The 22,721-nt window shown below is 41.7% G+C and overlaps 1 protein-coding gene across 3 annotated transcripts in view; it reads right to left on the bottom strand.

The window, feature by feature from the left end:
* Positions 1 to 22,721, bottom strand: part of enox2 (ecto-NOX disulfide-thiol exchanger 2) — a 766,926-nt gene that overhangs the window by 54,655 nt on the left and 689,550 nt on the right. For 2 of the 3 annotated variants that reach the window (XM_060915209.1, XM_060915210.1), the window contains exons 12-13: positions 16,287 to 16,427; positions 7,227 to 7,283 (exon numbers count right to left, since the gene is read on the bottom strand). In XM_060915209.1, the coding sequence (XP_060771192.1) occupies positions 7,227 to 7,283; positions 16,287 to 16,427 (198 nt within the window). The remainder of the gene's footprint in view (positions 1 to 7,226; positions 7,284 to 16,286; positions 16,428 to 22,721) is intronic. The other variant, XM_060915211.1, reaches the window with a different exon arrangement.

The raw sequence follows: 22,721 nt of genomic DNA, 5'->3' as shown, positions 1-22,721 counted from the left end.
CAACGATCACTAACCAAAGCAATATATCCCATCATGCACTGCGGTCGCGCTGAAAGAAATCAAATTAAAAGCCTCAAATTTGATTTAATAAAAGGCAGCAACAAAGAAGAATGTATTCAGCCTTGATTTAAAAAAAAAATGAAAGCTGCAGGTACTTTGCATTGATTAATGTGGGAAATACGCTCAGGATAATATGTATTTATCATAAAAATACATGTTATTTACCAGCTGGGAGGTCCGTATCGTGAAATACCATGACCAAGGTCTTGAAAGTACTGAGCGAGGCCCTCTGGGCCGAGGTCAGTATTCAAGGCCGAGGTCACAGTATTTCACCATACGGACCGACCTTAAAGGTCCCATGGCATGAAATTTTCACTTTCTGAGGTTTTTTAACGTTAAAATGAGTTCCTCTGACCTTCTTAAGTCACCCCAGTGGCTAGAAATGTCATAATGTGTAAACCAAACTATGCCCAACATTTGAGAATGGCGCGTCAAAACAGCGCGTTGATAAACTCTTCCCTTTACTACGTCAGCAAGGGAGATGATCCCCACGCCCCCCCCTCTGGATTCCCACCCACTGTATGGATTGCCCGCCCAGTTGTAGTGAGGAGACCATAGAGGACACAACAACATGGCATCACTTAAGCGAGCGAAACATGGAAATTGCGCTGTACATGGATGTGACAACACAGAAAGGAGTCTGTTTTTACTGCCGACGGGAGAGCCCCTGAAGACGCAGTGGCTTAATTTTATTTACTCCAATAATACGCCGTCGAGTCTACCTAAGATGGTGTATGTTTGTCGGAAGCATTTTCCTGATGAATGTTTCCACAACTTGGGACAGTACAGGGCAGATTTTGCACATCAACTGTCACTGAAGCCTGGGTCCGTACCAAGCATCCCTGCCGCGTCAGCCACAAACACCGAACAAGTAAGTGTATAACTGGTCGTTTTGCCGTGTTTTAAAATCGGTGCGTTAGCCTAGCAATGGCTACATTAGCTGTGCAGCTAACCGCTTCCTGCAGTTAGCCAGGTAATCTGCGCTACAAAACTAAAGAGCATGCAGCATGCTCTGTTAAACTGAGTTTAGTCTGGAAATTGACTGTAACTTATGAGCTTATGTTTGACTATTGCTCTGCAATGCATGTCTTCTGTTGGATAAGCGATATGTTGCTGTAGTTGCTGCTTCTATCCTCTTTGGTTATGGAGTGCGTGTTCAAGCCTAGGGTATTATACGTTCGTAAACTACCACTCCGAAAACTCTCACACTCTGTTCTCTGTCACGTTGAGTTTACGAAAGGAGTCCGAGGGAGAACGGGGTTTTGTCTTAGCAGCGTGGCTACAGGCGCTGATAGCAGCGAGTATGTGTGTGCGCAGCTTGGTCAAGCCCCCCATGGCCCGCCCCCACCCTCTACCCTTCCCTGCCTCCTGCTTCTCATTAGCAAAACGACGCACTGGGAAAAGCGCTGAAATGGGGCTTTCTCCCAGGAGGCTATATTTACGTCCCGAGGGTTCATTTCGAGAAAGGCTGTGGATATAACATCCGGAAACCTCCACGAGCCCGTTTAAAGTATCAACAAACCACCATGCCATGGGTCCTTTAAGCTGGTAAATAATATATTTATTTTTTTCTTTACCAAATTCTAACAGAAAACGAGAGCGCCCGAAAGGGAAAACCGAGCCGAGCCGCCATTTTGAATCCTCATTCACGGCTGTAATGCAGATAGCTTCCTCCTCGGTATACAAGTGCACTTCCATGGCAGGAAAAAAAAACTACATTTTGCCGCCTATGTAGTCCCCTATTTATACAACTAGGAGTCATTCAGGATTTAGCCATGTTTTTGCTCGGCGTTAGCAACAGTTACAGGTTTTTAGCTTTATCCTCAAATTTTTTCTTTTATTTCTTCTTCCTCAGGGTAGTAAAACTCGCTTTCGCTGTGAACACTGTCGTTATCACTATCCATGCTGTAAAATTAATGCTATTCTCCTGAGAAATGCGAAAACAAATGTTGACAAAAAATTGCTACTATGTTTGTTGTTGTTGTGAACAAGCGAGTCGCCAGAGGTCCGTATCCTACGATACGGACCCGCTCGCTAGCCAGTCAGAGCGCAGGATTTCATGGAAACCGGGCCGCGAAAAAAATAAATATATCTTATTTACCAGCTGGGAGGTCCGTATCGTGAAATACCGTGACCGAGGTCTTGAAAAGTATTTTCAAGGCAGAGGTCACGGTATTTCACCATACGGACCGAACTTAAGCCGTTAAATTATATATATATATATATATATATATATATATATATATATATATATATATATATATATTAGGGCTGTCAAACGATTAAAAAATTTAATCGCGATTAATCTCAGAATTTCATACAGTTAATCGCGATTAACTGCATTTTTTTAAATCTATGTAAATGAATAAGGCTTTTAAAGTGAAATGTTACAATTAAAATGGTGAACACATTTTATGCTAAAAGTACTTGTTAAAAACTGCTGGGACAAGAGAAAATGGTACGGGAGTTTATTCACTCACATACTAGGCAGTACTGAACATACAAAACACAAAATTGGATTTTGTGATGGATTAGGGAGCTGTAGTCTCAAATATAAAACATGTAGTCACATACTACTGTGTCTCAGTTCAGACATGTGTGACAAAAGAAAATAATGAAATAAAACTTCAGTTGTGCTGGAGTTGTATTCAGTCACAGCCTATAGGACTTCACAGTGCTGTGCAAACAAAAATAAACTGCAGTTGGACTTCAATAAAGACATTTAGTGTCATATCACAGTGCTACAGCATACTGACATCTCACTTTGCAAAAGTATTTTAGAACTGCAAAGTGCATACCAAAACCAACTCAATCACACTCTTCTTTTGAAATGAAACTTCCCGTTTAACAGACCTTTCTCCATCACTCACACTTACTCTTATTGAAGCAGTGCACGACAAGCCTCAACATGAACTACGGGTGACTCGCAGGGCCAAATTAGAATTTGCGTTAACGGCACGATTTTTTTTAAATCGCGATAAATTGAGATCGCGTTAATGCGTTATCGCGTTAACTTCGACAGCCCTAATATATATATATTTTAACAAATTCTAACAGAAAATGAGAGCGCCCGAAAGGGAAACCATATTTAGAACAAACCTGCTACAAGCTCGTCAAAAACCTATTTGACAAGCTACATCAGCTCAGAATTTTCCAAAAATAAAACTCGCTTTCGCTGTGAACACTGTCGTTATCGCTATCCATGCTGTAAAATTAATGCTATTACACTGAGAAATGTGAAAATAAATGTTGACAAAAAATTGCTACTATGTTTGTTGTTGTTGTGAATGAACGAGTTGCCAAAGGTCCGTAACCAGGGTCCGTATCGTAGGATTCCGGACCGCTCGCGAGCCAATCAGAGTGCACGATTTGATGGAAACCGGACCGTGAAAAAAATAAATGCATGTGTTTATTATTTTGAAAACCCACCAGCTGACTGATCTGGCACGTTTTAATTGTGCGACAGTAATGACGTAAATACCAGCGCGACGGACTAGTGTCCGTAAGTGTTTTTTAATTTTATCAATAAGCTCACTATATAGTCCTCCATATAGTAATTCCCTATATAGTGAGTAGGGAGGGGCGGCATGGTGGTGTAGTGGTTAGCGCTGTCGCCTCACAGCAAGAAGGTCCGGGTTCGAGCCCCGTGGCCGGCGAGGGCCTTTCTGTGCGGAGTTTGCATGTTCTTCCCGTGTCCGCGTGGGTTTCCTCCGGGTGCTCCGGTTTCCCCCACAGTCCAAAGACATGCAGGTTAGGTTAACTGGTGACTCTAAATTGAGCGTAGGTGTGAATGTGAGTGTGAATGGTTGTCTGTGTCTATGTGTCAGCCCTGTGATGACCTGGCGACTTGTCCAGGGTGTACCCCGCCTTTCGCCCGTAGTCAGCTGGGATAGGCTCCAGCTTGCCTGCGACCCTGTAGAACAGGATAAAGCGGCTAGAGATAATGAGATGAGATGAGTGAGTAGGTAGTAGTGAACAAGTGAGCGATTTTGGACACAGGGCTGGACTCAGAATCAGTCAGTACATGTACGATGAATGGATGCTGTTGAGTTGAGTGTTGACTCATTTCCGGCTGTGGACAGTAACTACATGTTAGTCATTAAAACGATTCCCTGTCTCAAGTCCTCTAGAAGCAGCCTCAGTCCAATACAGTCATGGAGGATGTTAAAAATGGTAAATGTATCCTGGAGGGGCGCTATTGAGGTGATTATTCATTCATAGTTACTGGATCAGACAGCAAAAACGGTGCAAAAACGGTGCGCTTTTCAACACTGTTTCTACACATTCTGTAAACAGAGCATCTGGTACAAAAATCCCATGGTGTGACACACACACACACACACACACAGTGGTGCTTGAAAGTTTGTGAACCCTTTAGAATTTTCTATATTTCTGCATAAATATGACCTAAAACATCATCAGATTTTCACACAAGTCCTAAAAGTAGATAAAGAGAACCCAGTTAAACACATGAGACAAAAATATTATACTTGGTCATCCTAAAAGAATACTTTGACAGAAATTTCTAAGGGTTCACAAACTTTCAAGCACCATTGTGTGTGTGTGTTTATATATACAGTGGCATGCAAAAGTTTGGGCACCCTTACTGAAAATGTCTGTTACTGTGAATAGTTAAGTGAGCAGAAGATGAACTGATCACCAAAAGGCATAAAGGTAAAGACGACACATTTCAGTGTTTTCTGCAAGATGTGTGTATTATTTTTGTTTTGTACAATTGGAGAGTGAAAAAAGAAAAGGAACACCATGCGAAAGTTTGGGCACCCCAATACATTTGAGTTCTCAGGTAACTTTTACCAAGGTTCCAGACCTTAATTAGCTTATTGAGCTGTGGCTTGTTCAAATTCTTCGTTAGGAAAGGTCAGATGATGCAGATTTCAAAGCTGTATAAATTCTCTGACTCCTCAAACTTGTCCCTAAAATCAACAGCCATGGGCTCCTCTAAGCAACTCCCTCGCATTCTGAATAATAAAATAATTGATGCTCACAAAGCAGGAGAAGGTTACAAGAACGTAGCAAAGTGTTTTCAGGTAGCTGTTTCCTCAGATTGTAATGTTATTAAGAAATGGCAGTTAACAGAAACAGTGGAGATCAAGGTGAGGTCTGGAAGATGAAGAAAACTTTCTGAAAGAACTGCTCGTTGGATTGCTAGAAAGGCAAATAAAACCCCCTGTTTGACTGCAAAAGACCTTCAGAAAGATTTAGCAGACCCTGGAGTGGTGGTGCACTGTTCTACTATGCAGCGACACCTGAACAAATATGACCTTCATGAGAGAGTCATCAGAAGAAAACCTTTCCTGCGTCCTAGCCGCAAAATTCAGCGTCTGAAGTTTGCAAATGAATATCGAAATAAGCCTGATGCATTTTGGAAACAAGTCCTGTGGACTGATGAAATCAAAATAGAACTTTTTGGCCACAATGTGCAAAGATATGTTTGGAGAAAAAAGGGTGCCAAATTCCAGGAAAAGAACACCTCTCCAACTCTGAAGCATGGGTGTGGATTGATCATGCTTTGGGGTTGTGTTGCAGCCAGTGGCACAGGGCACATTTCATTGGTCGAGCAAAGCATGGATTCAAATAAATACCAGCAAATTCTGGAAGCAAACATCACACCATCTGTAAAAAAGTTGAAGTTAAAAAGAGGATGGGTCCTACAATAAGACGATGATCCAAAACACACCTCAAAATCTACAATGGAATACCTCAAGAGTCACAAGCTGAAGGTTTCGCCCTGGCCCTCACAGTCCCCTGACCTAAACATCATTGAAAATCTGTGGATAGATCTCAAAAGAGCAGTGCATGCAAGACAGCCCAAGAAACTTGTAGAACTGGAAGCCTTTTGCAAGGACGAGTGTGTGAAAATCCCCCAGGTAAGAACTGAAAGATTATTAGCCGGCTACAAAAAGTGTTTACAAGCTGTGATACTTGCCAAAGGGGGTGTTACTAGGTACTAACCATGCAGGGTGCCCAAACTTTTGCTTCAGGTCCTTTTCCTTTTTTGTAATTTTGAAAATGTAAAAGATGAAAATAAAAAAATTGTTTTTGCTTAAAATATAAAGGGAATGAGTCATCTTTAACTTTATGCCTTTTGGAGATCATTTCATCTTCAACTTGCTGAACTGTTCACAGTAACAGCAATTTTGACCAGGGGTGCCCAAACTTTTGTATACCACTGTGTCTATCTATCTATCTATCTATCTATCTATCTATCTATCTATCTATATAAAATTAACATAAGACTATGCAGAGCATGTACACATATTCTAGACCAAAGGATATAATTCCTGAATTTTTATCTTTTTTATTGTTGTTTATAAATATAGGTTATTGTGTTCTTGTACATGACAGAAAAACATGATATTTAATTAGTGTCGCTTTTAGATTCCCAGAATACATGCATGCCATTTATGACATGCTTTATTTAATATTTCAAATGTATTCATTTTTAATTTAAGAAACAATATATTAATCTGCAGTTATTTATTCAATGAACAATTTTGTGACACCATCACTGCTCCAACTCCTCCCCGATGTAGTGAGCATAAATAGTGCACAGGAAGTCATTTGGGATTTGCTTTGACAGGAGATGTTTATGCGGATCTCTGGTAGTGAAAGAAAGGCAGAACTGGACTTAATAAACCTGACAAGTAAATATTAATATGTTAGAAAATAAATTCATTGTTCATGAATGTATATGTTTACTGTTGTTGTTGTTGTTGTTGTGTATGTTTCTTTGATAAATGTCTTTGTCAAATAATTCCTGATGCAGCAAGTCTTCCGTGACAGATCAGGACCTTTGCCTTCAGCTAGTTTATTTATGCCAATAAAATAAATGAAAAGACATTTCGTTTTATTATGACAGCCTGCAATTTAAAATACGAGTTTGGAAAATGCGATGGTCAGCCAAATAATTGCAGGCACAAGCAAGAGCGAGGAGGACGAAGGAGAAGAATGAGTGATGTGATGTGATCTGATGGGGAAGCAAAGGTGGAAGGGGCCATGCAGAGAAAAGCGAGAGAGAGAAGGGGAATCGTATGGAAGGAGAGAGAAAGACATGTAATCGAGAAAGCGAGCAGTAATGGCTGGGATGAAAGGAAAAGACTAGCACTGGCATGAAGCAGGGATAGAGAGCTGCTCCTGCCACTTACATTGGCATGACTTGTGTTTTCATCGCTGGCTCTGTCCTCCCACTCTGGCCTCTCCAACTACAGGCAATTAAAAAAAAAGTTGTTAGTGAGCAATGCCAGAGAGAGAGAGAGAGAGAGAGAGAGAGAGAGAGAGAGAGAGACAGAAAGGGAGATATATATAGAGAGAGACACAGAGAGACAGAGAGACAAAAAGAGATAGACAGGGCGAGAGAGAGAGAGACAGACAGACAGAGCTAGAAAGAGACAGACAGGGAGAGACAAATAGCAAGACAAACAGCGAGAGACAGAGAGAGAGAGAGAGTGTGTGTGAGAGAGAGACAGAGAGAGTGAAAGACAGACAGATATATATATATATATATATATATATATATATATATATATATATATATATATATATACACACACACATACACACAGTGAGAGTAAAAAGTATTTGATCCCTTGCTGATTTTGTTGTTTTGCCCACTAATAAAGACATGAAAATTCTATACTTTTAATGGTAGATGTATTCTAACATGGAGAGACAGAATATCAAAAAGAAAATCCAGAAAATAACTTTAAAGAATATATTTTAATTGATTTGTATTTCATTGAGGGAAATAAGTATTTGATCCCTCTAGCCAAAAGCACTTAATACTTGGTGGCAAAGCCTTTGTTTGCAAGCACAGCGGACAGACGTTTGTTGTAGTTAACCACAAGGTTAGCACACATATCGGGGAATTTTGGCCCACTCTTCTTTGCAGATCCTCTCTAAATCATTAAGGTTGGTGGGCTGTCGCTTGGCAACTCGGACCTTCAGCTCCCTCCATAGATTTTCGATTGGATTGAGGTCCGGAGACTGGCTGGGCCACTCCATGACCTTAATGTGGTTCTTCTTGAGCCACTCCTTTGTTGCCTTTGCTGTATGCTTCGGGTCGTTGTCATGTTGGAAGACCTGACCACGGCCCATTTTCAACTTCCTGGCAGAGGGGAGGAGGTTGTCCCTCAGGACTGCACGGTACATGGCTCCATCCATCTTCCCACTGATGCGGTGAAGTAGCCCTGTGCCCTTGGCAGAGAAACACCCCCAAAACATAATGCTTCCACCTCCATGCTTGACGGTGGGCGAAGTGTTCCTGGGGTCATAGGCAGCATTTTTCTTCCTCCACACATGACGAGTAGAGTTTAGGCCAAATAGTTCAATTTTGGTCTCGTCTGACCACAGAACCTTCTCCCAATCACTTTGTACATCTTTGAGGTGATCATTGGCATACTTTAGGCGGGCCTCCACATGTGCCTTCTTAAGCAGGGGTACCTTTCGGGCACTGCAGGATTTTAATCCATTGCGGCGCAAAGTGTTGCCAATTGTTTTCCTGGTGACTGTGGTCCCAGCTGCCTTGAGGTCATTCACTAACTCCCGCTGTGTGGTTGCAGGCAGATTTCTCACAGTTCTCATGATCATTGCCACCCCACGAGGTGAAATCTTCTGTGGAGCACCCGACCGAGGTCTACTGATGGACATCTTATACTTCTTAAATTTTCTCACAATTGCACCAATGGTTGTTACTTTAATACCCAGCATCTTGCTAATGTTTTTGTAGCCCATTCCAGATTTGTGCAGGTCAACAATCCTGTCTCTGAGGTCCTGAGAGAGTTCTTTGGTCTTACCCATGTTGGAGAGTTTGGAATCTGTCTGATTGTCTGATTCTGTGAACAGGTGTCTTTCATACAGGTGATTAGTTAGAACAGGTGTCTTCAATTCAGGTAACAAGTTGATTGGGAGTGTCTAACTGGTCTGTGAAAGCCAGAACTCCTAATGCATACTAGGGGATCAAATGCTTATTTCCCTCAATGAAATACAAATCAATTAATATATATTCTTTGAAGTTATTTTCTGGATTTTCTTTTTGATATTCTGTCTCTCCATGTTAGAATACATTTACCATTAAAAGTATAGAATGATCATGTCTTTATTAGTGGGCAAACCAACAAAATCAGCAAGGGATCAAATACTTTTTACTCTCACTGTATATATATGAGAGAGAGACAGACAGACAGATAGAGAGAGAGACAGAAAGGGAGAGAGAGATATCAAGAGACACACAGAGACAAAAAGAGACAGACAGGGTGAGAGAGGGAGACAGAGAGCGGGAAAGAGAGACAGACAGAGTTAGAAAGAGACAGACAGGGAGAGAGAAATAGCAAGACAAACAGCGAGAGACAGAGAGACAGTGTGTGTGTGAGAGAGAGACAGAGTGAGAGACAGACAGACAGACAGACAGACAGACACACACATACATAATATATATATATATATATATATATATATATATATATATATAGAGAGAGAGAGAGAGAGAGAGAGAGACAGAAAGGGAGAGAGATATATCGAGAGACACACAGAGAGCCAAAAAGAGACAGACAGGGTGAGAGAGGGAGACAGAGAGGGCAAGAAAGAGAGAGAGAGACAGAGGGTGTGAGAGAGAGACAGTGAGACAGACAGTGAGAGAGAGAGACAGACAGACAGAGCAAGAGAGAGAGAGACAGACAGACAGACAGAAAGAGAGACAAATAGCGAGAGACAGAGAGAGAGACCAGGGTAAAGTACACAATGGATAGCGAGTGTCTCAGTGCTGCTTTAAAGCCTCCAGAGGATATGAACCAAACATAATTACACCACAGCGCTGTCAAATCCTCAGAATCTGATTGGCCAGAAGGTGTTGATTAATGTTCTATACCAGCGGCTCTGACAGTACTGCCGGCTCATTAAAGTCCCATGTTTTGTATTGTATTGATGCGCTCGTTCGTTTCTGTAGTAACTCATTTACATGGACTTGGATTATGTTGCTCGGCCACCATACAGGTTGAATAATAACTGGACTGCATATAAAACTGTATTGATATTTTAAAAACAAAAAACCTGGAATTGTTGATATGGGGAAGTGTTTGAGATGGAGATTGGTTCTTTCATGTACATGGAAGGAGTCTCTAAAGTCAGCGCTGTAGTATAAGAGTAAACACTGAGAATGTGCTGTTACTGTAAAAGACTCTGAGGTGGGAACAGTAACGCAGTGCTTTACATTCGCGATGGTGATGTTATTTTCCTATAACAGCACACCAGATCCTGGGAAACTCCCGATTCTACTCGAGGCAGGAACAAAGCAATGATTCGCCATTCAGCGGAATTTATCTTCTGGATACGAGACAAAATGTACTTTCTTCCTCAGCCATCATGAAAGGACATGATTTTGGATTTCCGGATTTTTCACAGCCTGTTTGAACCGAGGTCTTTAAAATGGTCCTTAAAGTCTAGAGCAGAATGATGAATGTATGAGCAGCTGTGTGTACGTTGTTAAGTATTGACCTCTCGCTGTTTTATTCCTTACATAACTCATGGTATGATCTCACTGGCTGGCATGGCGGAACAGCCCCTGGGTCCCACTTCGCTCGGGTTACTTTCTGAGTGCAGTTTCTGTGTGTATGTTCTCTCTGAGTTTCCTCTGGGTTCTCTGGTTTCCTTTCACCTCTCAAAACCATGTACACAGGCTCCTCTAAATTGCCTTAAGTGTGAATGAGTGGGTGAATGTGTGATACCTTGTGATCGACTGGCATCCCATCCTGGGTATACCTGTGCTTCACTCACACGATTCCCAGGATAAGGATAAATGACTTAATAATAAATATAATAATAATCTTTATTCGGTGCAGGCTTTCAGGGCGGCACGGTGGTGTAGCGGTTAGCGCTGTCGCCTCACAGCAAGAAGGTCCGGGTTCGAGCCCCGTGGCCAACGAGGGCCTTTCTGTGCGGAGTTTGCATGTTCTCCCTGTGTCCGCGTGGGTTTCCTCCGGGTGGTCCGGTTTCCCCCAAAGGCATGCAGGTTAGGTTAACTGGTGACTCTAAATTGACCGTAGGTGTGAATGTGAGTGAGTGTGAATGGTTGTCTGTGTCTATGTGTCAGCCCTGTGATGACCTGGCGACTTGTCCAGGGTGTACCCCGCCTTTCGCCCGTAGTCAGCTGGGATAGGCTCCAGCTTGCCTGCAACCCTGTAGAACAGGATAAAGCGGCTAGAGATAATGAGATGGATGGGCACAGCATTTCAAAAACTGAAACTTATTTCCATGAAAGCTGTGCATAACAAATATAAATTAATGGCAAATATATAATAATGAATAAAATGAGACCCTCAACGATGGCGTAGCCCACTCCGGCTCTGTCTAGTCCAGAAGGAACGATCTAAAGTGGGCCACCTTGCACAATAAATGTTGCAAGCTATATACACTATATACAAGCTATATATAGAAGTGATATCCACCCTAGGAATACCGACCCATTTGCCAGAAAGAATCCAAAACGGCGAGGAATTGACTGAGAAGAAGCGATTTTTGTTGAACTGCTCATTAAGGCTTAATTAGTCTAGAACTTCATTAATAATTGTAATTAAATCTGGGTAGAAGTCATATACGCCCTAGTTACCTCTACCTTCATGCCAGAAAGAATCAAAATCGGTGAAGAATTGAGGGAAAATAAGTGATTTTCGTGAAACGTGGACGACGCCAGACAACACATGATGGCATAAACTCATCACCTATCGGCCGGATGAGCTAATAAAATATAATAATATGGATAAAAAAAAAAATATATATATATATATATTTTTTTTTTAAGATATTTTTTGGGCTTTTTTTTCACCTTTATTATTGGATAGGACAGTGTAGAGACAGGAAAGAGACAGGGAGGGATCGGGAAATGACCTCGGGTCGGAATCAAACCCGGGTCCCCGGATTTATGGTATGGCGCCTTATCCACCTGAGCCACAACGCCCCCGTGGATAAAAATATTAAAACTTATCGTGATTTGTATTGACAATTGAAACTTTAATAGTGTGAAAATTATAATAACTTAGAGGTTTGAGTACATCGGACAATTTAGAGTTAATCTCGAACATTTTTAGTGATATACATCACCAATAGTTTAAATGATTTAACACACTTGAGGTGATGATACACGGAGCAACTTTTTGGGCAATTTTGCCGGGCAATTACGCTTTGACCAGGTGCGCGGGAACACATTTTAGGTCAGGGGTGCTGCATATTAAGGAGCCTAGTTAATGGGGGTCATGGGTTTTATATATACACTACCGTTCAAAAGTTTGGGGTCACTTTGAAATGTCCTTCTTTTTGAAAGAAAAGCACTGTTCTTTTCAATGAAGATCACTTTAAACTAATCAGAAATCCACTCTATACATTGCTAATGTGGTAAATGACTATTCTAGCTGCAAATGTGTGGTTTTTGGTGCAATATCTCCATAGGTGTATAGAGGCCCATTTCCAGCAACTCTCCCTCCAGTGTTCTAATGGTACAATGTGTTTGCTCATTGCCTCAGAAGGCTAATGGATGATTAGAAAACCCTTGTACAATCATGTTAGCACAGCTGAAAACAGTTGAGCTCTTTAGAGAAGCTATAAAACTGACCTTCCTTTGAGCAGATTGAGTTTCTGGAGCATCACATTTGTGGGGTCGATTAAATGCTCAAAATGGCCAGAAAAATGTCTTGACTATATTTTCTATTCATTTTACAACTTATGGTGGGAAATAAAAACGTGACTTTTCATGGAAAACACAAAATTGTCTGGGTGACCCCAAACTTTTGAACGGTAGTTATGAACGGGTAAACATGTTCCTAAGGTCCAATGGACAAAGTCCTTTCAAGCATTTGAATACCAATAGGCATAAAGGATGGAAGGAAGGAAGGAAGGAAGGAAGGAAGGAAGGAAGGAAGGATGGCTGGATGGAAGAAACAAAGAAAGAAAGGATGGATGGATGGATGGATGGAAGAAAGAAAGAAAGAAAGAAAGAAAGAAAGAAAGAAAGAAAGATGGATGGAAGGAAGAAAGAAAGAAAGAAAGAAATAAAGGATGGATGGATGGAAGGAAGGAAGGAAGGATGGATGAAAGAAAGAGAAAGAAAGAATGAATGGATGGATGGATGGAAGAAAGAAAGAAAGGATGGATGGATGGATGGATGGAAGAAAGAAAGAAAGAAAGAAAGAAAGAAAGAAAGAAAGAAAGAAAGGATGGATGGACGAAAGAAAGAAAAAGAAAGAAAGAAAGGATGGATGGAAGGAAGAAAGAAAGAAAGAAAGAAAGAAAGGATGGATAGATGGATGGATGGAAGGAAGAAAGAAAGAAAGAAAGAAAGAAAGAAGGATGGATGGAAGGAAGAAAGAAAGAAATAAAGAAAGGATGGATGGATGGAAGGAAGGAAGGAAGGAAGGAAGGAAGGATGGATGAAAGAGAGAAAGAATGGATGGATGGATGGATGGATGGATGGATGGAAGAAAGGAAAGAAGGAAGGATGGATGGAAGGAAGAAAGAAAGAAAGGATGGATGGATGGATGGAAGAAAGAAAGAAAGAAAGAAAGAAAGAAAGGATGGATGGAAGAAAGAAAGAAAGAAAGAAAGAAAGAAAGAAAGAAAGAAAGAAAGAAAGAAAGAAAGAAAGAAAGAAAGGATGGATGGACGGACGGACGGACGGACGGACGGACGAAAGAAAGAAAGAAAGAAAGAAAGAAAGAAAGAAAGAAAGAAAGGATGGATGGATGGATGGATGGATGGATGGAAGAAAGAAAGAAAGAAAGAAAGAAAGAAAGAAAGAAAGAAAGAAAGAAGTCAGGCCAGGTGGAGAGATCCATAACTCGAAGATAATATATTACCACAAAAACAAGCCCCTCTTGCTGTTGCAGAGCTACAGAAAAAAATCGAGCAGTAAATTGAATATCCTCTGGCTCTGTTAATGAGTCTGATTCATCTGGGTATTAAGTGCATGCAGCTTTTCCTCTCCCACACAGCACCTGCTCCTGAATCTCAGCCCATCCTCATACTCATCTGATCAGAATCAGACACATCAGGAGCTGTTACAGGAGCTCCCAACGTTTCTGTCCCTCTCCACGCTTTACATTATCTGCCATCAGCCAGCCAGGAGGTTCAAAACTGATTAGACTTTGTGACATGAAAAATCAGAGCTTAATGCAAAACCGTACGGTACGCCTTCACACTGCTTTTAAAAAAAAAAAAAAAGATTTCAGCAAACCTGTCTCGGCACGATAACAAGCCAACAGCACAATCCTGACATTCGCTTCAGCTTTATTCCAGTTACCATTTGGTTCAATATCTCGCTTGACCCAAGGACCTTGCTCAATAAACACTATAACATCTTCAGTGTGTCCGTGATGAGAGCGGTGTGTGTGGAAACAGAGCTAAGTGAATGTGTGTGGCAGTGAATGACGGCGTTGGGGGAGAGCTGTGTGCTGCTGCAGAGGTGTTATTTGTTCTCATTAATGCAGCGCACAAAATCTTGGTACTCTCTCGGAACCTATTAGAGACCCAGAGTCTCCAAAGACATGCAGTTAGGTTGACGTGGGGCGGCCTTGGGCTGAGGTGCCCTTGAGCAAGGTACTGAACCCCTGACTGCTCCCCGGGCGCTCTGGTGTGGCTGCTCACTGCTCTGGGTGTGTGCATGTGTTCACTGCTTCAGATGGGTTAAATGCAGAGGATGAATTTCACTGCGCTTGACGTGTGCATGCGACAAATAAAGGTTTCTTCTTCTTTAGAGGGGTCACATGGGGCATCCGGTTACTCTCTCACCTCCGAATCAGAGTGGAATTAGTACTTTTAGGGTGAATTCAGACCAGGATAGTTTGATAGTTCACTTGCTTTGGTCCGAACCAAATGTTTTTTTTATTTTTTCATTTTGGTGCGGTTCGCTTTCACACTCTACATTTTAGTAAGCGGAACAAAATCCGTCAACAAAGCCACGCGCCCTGAGGTCGTTCAGCTATTGGTCAGAGACGACACGCGCACAAAGCGTTAAGTTCAAAAGTAGTCATGGAGGCTTTCCGTGCTGTTATTCTTTTTAATGTCATCAAAGCTATATGCTTTTACTGTTTTCACAATTGTGCGATTACTATGCTGTTGTACAAGTAATTTATCAACGACAACGACAAAGGGCAAGGCGGCTACGGAGGATAGCGCTGATGAGCGCACATCATGTTGTGACAGTTCTGGCTCTTCACGCAATAGATGAATTTCTTTTTTGCGTCGCTAGTACCGCCACTTTTTGAAAGAATGTCCCTGATTTTAATGTAGGTCTGACGGAGTTTCTTCACTTTTAGCCGACATTGTTCTGGGGAGCGCGTGAACCCCTTCTCCTTCATTTTCTCACTGAATACAGCAAACACGTCGGCATTTTTGTGTGTTCTCTCCAAAAGCTCAGATATGTGGACATCTGCCCATATATCCACAAGGGTGCGCGTTTCTTCCTCGGCCCACGTTTGCCTCCTACTCATTTTTTGTACTCGCCTACCACTGGTGACTGAACGACCCTTGACGACCGAAACAGTGTTTGCACTTTGCGATGGAGTGTCAAGACTCTGTTTCCCATAATGCTCGACAAACGACGGAAGCTCCCGAGGTACAAAAAAGCAAAACTGTCGGATTAGGTCCGGTCTGCTTTCACACCTCCAAAAGGTCTGCACCAGGGTTCCTTTGGTCCGGACCGAGTCCGACCTTGCAGCTCGGTCTCGGTCCGCTTGTTTGGTCCGGACCAGAGTTCGGTGGTTTGTATTCAGACCAACACAAAAGGTCCGGACCAAGGGAAATTTGGTTCGTTTGGTCCGGACCAAACAACGTAGGTGTGAATACGCCCTTAGTCTTTTGGTTAGAAAACCAACCCACCAACGTAACATACAGCTAAGGAGCATGTGGGAAAGAGCAGGTTGAAAACCTATTTGAAAATGGAAAAAACAAAAAACAAACAAACAAACCCCCGCAACAACCTTCATTTTCAATCTGAGCTGCCAGATGTGATTTCTAAAGCGAGTTCATGAATAATCTTCCATGGCTTTGTTCATCAAGACAGTCTCACTCTATTTGAAATCTGTTTTATATCTCACAAGTTGAAACTCATTAAACCTCAAACAGTCACACAACCTCTCCTAGGGGCGATGTGTGAGTCAGAGAGTCAAAGAAAGGTGTGTCAGATACTCTGATCTTGTCCGTGTGTGTATGTGTGTGTTACTCACCGGCAGGGTGTGTGATGCGGGGAAGGCTTGAATTCTGTCTTTAAGGCTTTGGATTTGACTTTCCAGCTGCTGTTTGTCCTCTGTGCTCTTCTCCAGCTCGGTCTCTCTCTGTTTCAGCTCGTCACGGATCTTCAGCAATTGCTGGAGAAACCAGAAGAAATGCGACATTTTCATACATGTCAACCTTTGGTCAATCAAACCTGTATAACCAACCTCCAAAATCCGTATTTCCCTTATAAAATCCGTATAAGATGCAAATTAAAATAATTTACCTAAAATTTCAATGATAATTAACAATGATGTATCCCAGTAACTTTTTATTCAATATTAATAACAATAAACCTTCAGAATGAATACAAAGCTCCAATGTTCGACAAAATCACAAAGTGTCACTCTAACGTTCTGAATTGTACTCCATGACAGCTTTTTTTAGCAGTCTGCACCAATACCTCACTAGGCTGCATGTCACAGCAAGTGTCTGTGTTGATCTTGCCGGAGTGCCCATTCAGAATCTTTTCAGTCGCTAGTGAATGTCGCTCAGGTGGAAATACGTGTTTCAAACAAAATGTTACTTCCCGGTTGGCGGGATTCTCGCAATGCGGTGTGCGCATGATCAAAAGTGGAATGAAGTCTTGCTACCACAAGATAACGCGCGATTTCATAATACTCTTTACTGGCTGTCTGTGCTGTCTGTGCTGTACAGTACGTTTGTAAATGTTATGCGCTCTTTTATCATCGTGGGAATTGATTATAGCTCTAAATAAATATTGAAGTTTTTTTTAAAGAATCCGTATAACTTTATTTGTACGCCCGTATACCGTATTTTCTGGACTATAAGCCGCTACTTTTTTCCTAGGTTTTGAACCATGCGGCTTATACAAAGGTGCGGCTATTCTGTGGATTTTTCTTCCACCGCTAGGGGCGCTCTAACCGGAAGTAGAATCAAAAATAAGATAGACGAAAAATCAATCCAAAGAAGAATTAGCAGATCTTTAGCAGATAGAACACGCACGACAAATTACTAACTGGTAATTATTTTCAAATCCAGCGAAGATGATTAAAGTGACTTGTGGTTTCAAACACAGGAGAAATGAAGGTAAATAAATACCGGTTATTTTCTCTTGGTTCTGTTCCGTTTTAATCAGCAAAGTTGCTGCCGTGTTAAAAGGCACTGTTCGGAAAGAATCTGTTCAGGTACATACATGTACATTTACAGTACAAAATCGTTCTGTACATGCAGTAAATATCTAATTTTTCAACATAGATATCTGCGGCTTATAGCCCGGTGCGGCTTGTATATCTTTTTTTTAATTTTTTTTAAAAAATAGAGCGGATGCGGCTTATATACAGGTGCGCTCTATAGTCCAGAAAATACGGTACTACGTTTATTGAATCAAATCCGTATAAAATACGGACATTCCGTATAGGTTGACATGTATGCATTTTAGAAAGCAGAAGAAACACGCGCACACTGCATGTACTGAACTCCAACTGCCCACCCATACAAACAAATCTGTTTCATAATTATTTAGCATGTATTTAACAGGGACAGGAAACAGGAAGACGTTCAGTATGGCACAAACCTGCTGGTGAGATAAGGATATGCTCGGTGTGTGTAATTAACAGTTATTCCACAAATTCGAGTCGTACATGAGCTGATAGCCAATGAGGCGCGTAGCACCGAGCTGTCTACAGTATAAGCCATGTACGACAAGATTGAGTGGAATAACTGTTTTATTCTATCCACGTTCACTGGATTTTGAGAAACAGAGCAGTTTTATTGTTATTTTTTTGCAAATTTGATAAATAAAAACTTTATGTCAGACAAAATCATTTTCGCTTAGAATGTAAACAAAACAGGAGCAATTTGAAAAAAATGCTCATAATAATTCTTGGAAAAAAAAAAGATGCGGTTCTTACCATCAAATACTTTCATTCCATGTTTGTATTTTTTGGTGTTTTGTTTTCGAGTAGAGTTTTTATTTCGTCCTCGGTTGGTTCAGCAACACGCTCCGCCATTTTGTTTTTCTCTACTCATGGTATATGAGCTGATATCCTCGTAGTAGAGTAGCCAATCAGAGCGCGCGATTGCTCATATCCAGTGACTGTGGATAGAATAAGATACATTCTTACCATCAAATACTTTTATTCCATATTTTGTTGCTTTTTTAAATTTTTTTTAATTTTCTGGGGTTTTGTTTTCGAGTACAGTCCTCAGTTGGTTCAGCAACATTTTCCACCATTTTCTTCTTCTTTCAGGTGTTTTGGCAGTTGGCAAAGCAACTTAAAGGTGCATTACTGCCACCGACTGGGCTGGAGTGTGGAACAAGCGATATTGGAGGGGGAAAAAAAGGATATTCTTTAAAGCCTAGGTCACAACCGGACGTACGATTTTTTGGCCGTGCGATTTTTGGCATTTCCCAAATCGCTGCGTTTTTTTTTTGTTCACGGAGAAAGACGCACGTTGGCCGTAAGTTTGTCTTGCAACCTGGAAAAAAACGTAAGCGCACGTAGAGTTTGTTTGACATGACAAAGAACCTCTGCAGCCAGTCTACGGCTCGAAAATCAGCACGTCACACGCGCGCCCTCCGTGCGTTTCTTGCGGTTTTTGCACGTAGACCGGCCGTAGGAGCACGTACGGCCGGTTGTGACCGAGGCTTTAGCTATTTCTGTTTCTTTTAAATACTTGATAAAGTGAGATATCTGACTTGCTGATATATCTGACTGTTGGTTCAGCAACATGCGCCGCCAATTTGTTTTTTTTCTACTCACGGTATATGAGCTGATAGACTAGTAGTAGTCAATCAGAGTGCGCGATTGTTCATATCCAGTGAATGTGGATAGAATAATAATGTTTATTTCAGCTTGTTTATGATTTATTTACAATGCAACAATAAGACTGCATTACAGACACTGACTTTCACATGTTCTCCCTGCATATGTGTAGCTTTACAACTAATAATTCCTAATTTATATTTCAATCACACTGTGATTATGAATCAGTTACTATTTCCAGTATGTTGCTTAAGCACATTACAAATCATCATCATAGGATTTTTTTAAAATTGAAATTATTTGAGTTTTCGGTTTTAGATTTCACATTAAAGGTGCGGTCAGGGACTTTCCAACTGTTGTCCCATAGTCTCAAAAAGTCCTCATGTTTCCCTAGTTGTCAATAAAAGATCTAGTTAGAGTTAATTATCTCATCTGTGCGGTGCCCAGGATCTGTAAACTGCATTTAAAAAAAAAACCCACATTTTATATTACATTCAGCAGATGCTCTTATCCAGAGTGACATATAATGTACCCAGAGCAGCCTGGGGTTAGGTGCCTTGCTCAAGGGCAATCAGCACATCCCTGCTGGTCCAGGGAATCAAACTGGCAACCTTTTGGTCCCAAAACTGCTTTTCTAACCGTTAGGCCATAGTTTGCCCATGTGGACCTCCAATACCCAACCAATCAGAGCACAGAGACGGCTCTAGTGATGTCTCTACATGGTCACTCGAGCTTGGAGGTAAGACGTGGCACAGTGATGGAGCTTCTGCATTCCCTTTCTCATGGGTTCAAGCCTGCAATCAGGTGACCATGTGGAGTTTTATTTTATTTTTCCCAAATTTCCTCATATGGATCAATAAACTAGGCGGCACGGTGGTGTAGTGGTTAGCGCTGTTGCCTCACAGCAAGAAGGTCCGGGTTCGAGCCCCGTGGCCAGTGAGGGCCTTTCTGTGCGGAGTTTGCATGTTCTCCCCGTGTCCGCGTGGGTTTCCTCCGGGTGCTCCGGTTTCCCCCACAGTCCAAAGACATGCAGGTTAGGTTAACTGGTGACTCTAAATTGACCGTAGGTGTGAATGTGAGTGTGAATGGTTGTCTGTGTCTATGTGTCAGCCCTGTGATGACCTGGCGACTTGTCCAGGGTGTACCCCGCCTTTCGCCCGTAGTCAGCTGGGATAGGCTCCAGCTTGCCTGCGACCCTGTAGAACAGGATAAAGCGGCTACAGATAATGGATGGATATATATATATATATATATATATATATATATATATATATATATATATATATATGTGTGAAACTGAAAAATATTCCTAATCACATTTTTATTTTCTTATTCCTTTATTTTTATTCTTGCATTTATTTTCAAATCATATTTTATTTTCTTATGCCTTTATTTTTACTCCTGCATTTATTTTCATACACTTTTTATTTACTTTCTTCTTTTATTTTATTCCTGCATTTATTTTCATACTCTTTTTTTATTTATTTTCTTATTCTTTTATTTTTATCCCTGCATTTATTTTCACATTCTTTTATTTATTTTCTTATTCAGGTTCAACATCTATTTTCTTATTCTTTCACAGATTTTTCTTTTTATTGCAATCCTTCGACTCCATAGGATTGTACACGTATTTTTGGATGGATAAAAAAATAATGTATTTTCTTATTCTTTTATTTTTATTTCTGCGTTCATTTTCATATTCTTTTATTTTTAGTTTATTTTTGTGGTCTTTCATTTTTATTCCTCATCTCATCTCATCTCATTATCTCTAGCCGCTTTATCCTGTTCTACAGGGTCGCAGGCAAGCTGGAGCCTATCCCAGCTGACTACGGGCGAAAGGCGGGGTACACCCTGGACAAGTCGCCAGGTCATCACAGGGCTGACACATAGACACAGACAACCATTCACACTCACATTCACACCTACGCTCAATTTAGAGTCACCAGTTAACCTAACCTGCATGTCTTTGGACTGTGGGGGAAACCGGAGCACCCGGAGGAAACCCACGCGGACACGGGGAGAACATGCAAACTCCGCACAGAAAGGCCCTCACCGGCCACGGGGCTCAAACCCAGGACCTTCTGGCTGTGAGGCGACAGCGCTAACCACTACACCACCGTGCCGCCCAGTGACAATAATAACACAAGAAAAAAAAAAACCTCGCATGTTACAGATTTACAGAGTCTGTGAATCAGTCATGTCCCAGTGTTTCCAGCAGGGAGTTTTAAGTTAAAATAATTCAGAAATGGCTGCCAGACCTTATAAAATCTCTGGGTTGATCCCCTGATCGTGTATTTCAACTTCTCAAGTTTCAAGTGTGCCATTACATCCTCAACCCAGCGCCTGTGTGTGGGAGGCTTATCTGATTTCCAATTACACAAAATAAGACATCTGGCCAATAGAGATGAAAACGCAATGACGTCTGATTGTGCACCAGATATCGCCATCTCGGCAGGGGCCACCCCAAGTATCAAAAATTAAAGACCAAAACTGTATCAACTTTGGGCAAGCCCAGAACATATGGTAGAGGGTAGCCGGAGCCTGACAGCATCGGGAGCAGGTCAGATCGACATCTGGATATATCCTGGCAAGCCTACTCCTAGAAAGACGAAGCCTGTGGAGCACCTTAAACTGGAGCAAATCATGTCTGATGCAGATCGAAGTTGAATGTACAGTATTCTCTTAACTGCGCTTTGCCAGGAGACGTCCGACACTTCAAATCCTAGTTCCTCCTCCCACCCTGCCCTAATATGACTAAGTGACAGCAAGGCAATCATCTGGATATCCTCGTATAATCTGCTCACTCCTCCTCTTTGATTTAGATCCTGCTCCAACCACTCATCTATCCAGTCGTTTGGTGAGAGTAACGGAAAGGAAGGAAAAAGTTTCCGAACAAAGACACGCACCTGCTGATACCTGAAATAATGTGAACTAGGGATATTATACTCACCTACCAGCTGCTCGAATGACATGAACACACCATCCCTAAAAAGATCCTTCACCCGTTTCAGACCATTCCTGAACCATAACTTAAATGCAGTATCCATGAGTGAGGGTGGGAAGAGTGCGTTAGCCGAGATTGGGAAGAGGGCATAGCAATCTATGTTTAAAGTTGATCCTGAATTGAGACTATATTCGGAGTGAGCCACTCACAATAGGATTATTTGTGAGGCGCTGCTTACTGAGTGGCAATGGCGCACATAATAAAGAAGGTAGGGACACCGGATGAGCGGAATGTTGTTCCATTTCAACCCATACAGGTCCACCCCCATCATAAGACGCAGAGACCCAGTATATTAGTTTATAAATACTAGCTGCCCAGTAATATTGTAAAAAATTTGGTAGTGCAAGGCCTCCAGCTTCTTTCAGTTTCTTAAGATGTGCCCTCCTTATTCGTGGGATGGTCTAATTCCAGATAAAGGTAGATATATATTTATTTATCTAGGGGGCGGCACGGTGGTGTAGTGGTTAGCGCTGTCGCCTCACAGCAAGAAGGTCCGGGTTCGAGCCCCGTGGCCGGCGAGGGCCTTTCTGTGCGGAGTTTGCATGTTCTCCCCGTGTCCGCGTGGGTTTCCTCCGGGTGCTCCGGTTTCCCCCACAGTCCAAAGACATGCAGGTTAGGTTAACTGGTGACTCTAAATTGACTGTAGGTGTGAATGT

The sequence above is a fragment of the Neoarius graeffei genome, chromosome 2 (assembly GCF_027579695.1).
Source record: "Neoarius graeffei isolate fNeoGra1 chromosome 2, fNeoGra1.pri, whole genome shotgun sequence".
Classification (NCBI taxonomy): Eukaryota; Metazoa; Chordata; class Actinopteri; order Siluriformes; family Ariidae; genus Neoarius; species Neoarius graeffei.
This window is presented reverse-complemented; position numbering and strand designations above follow the sequence as displayed.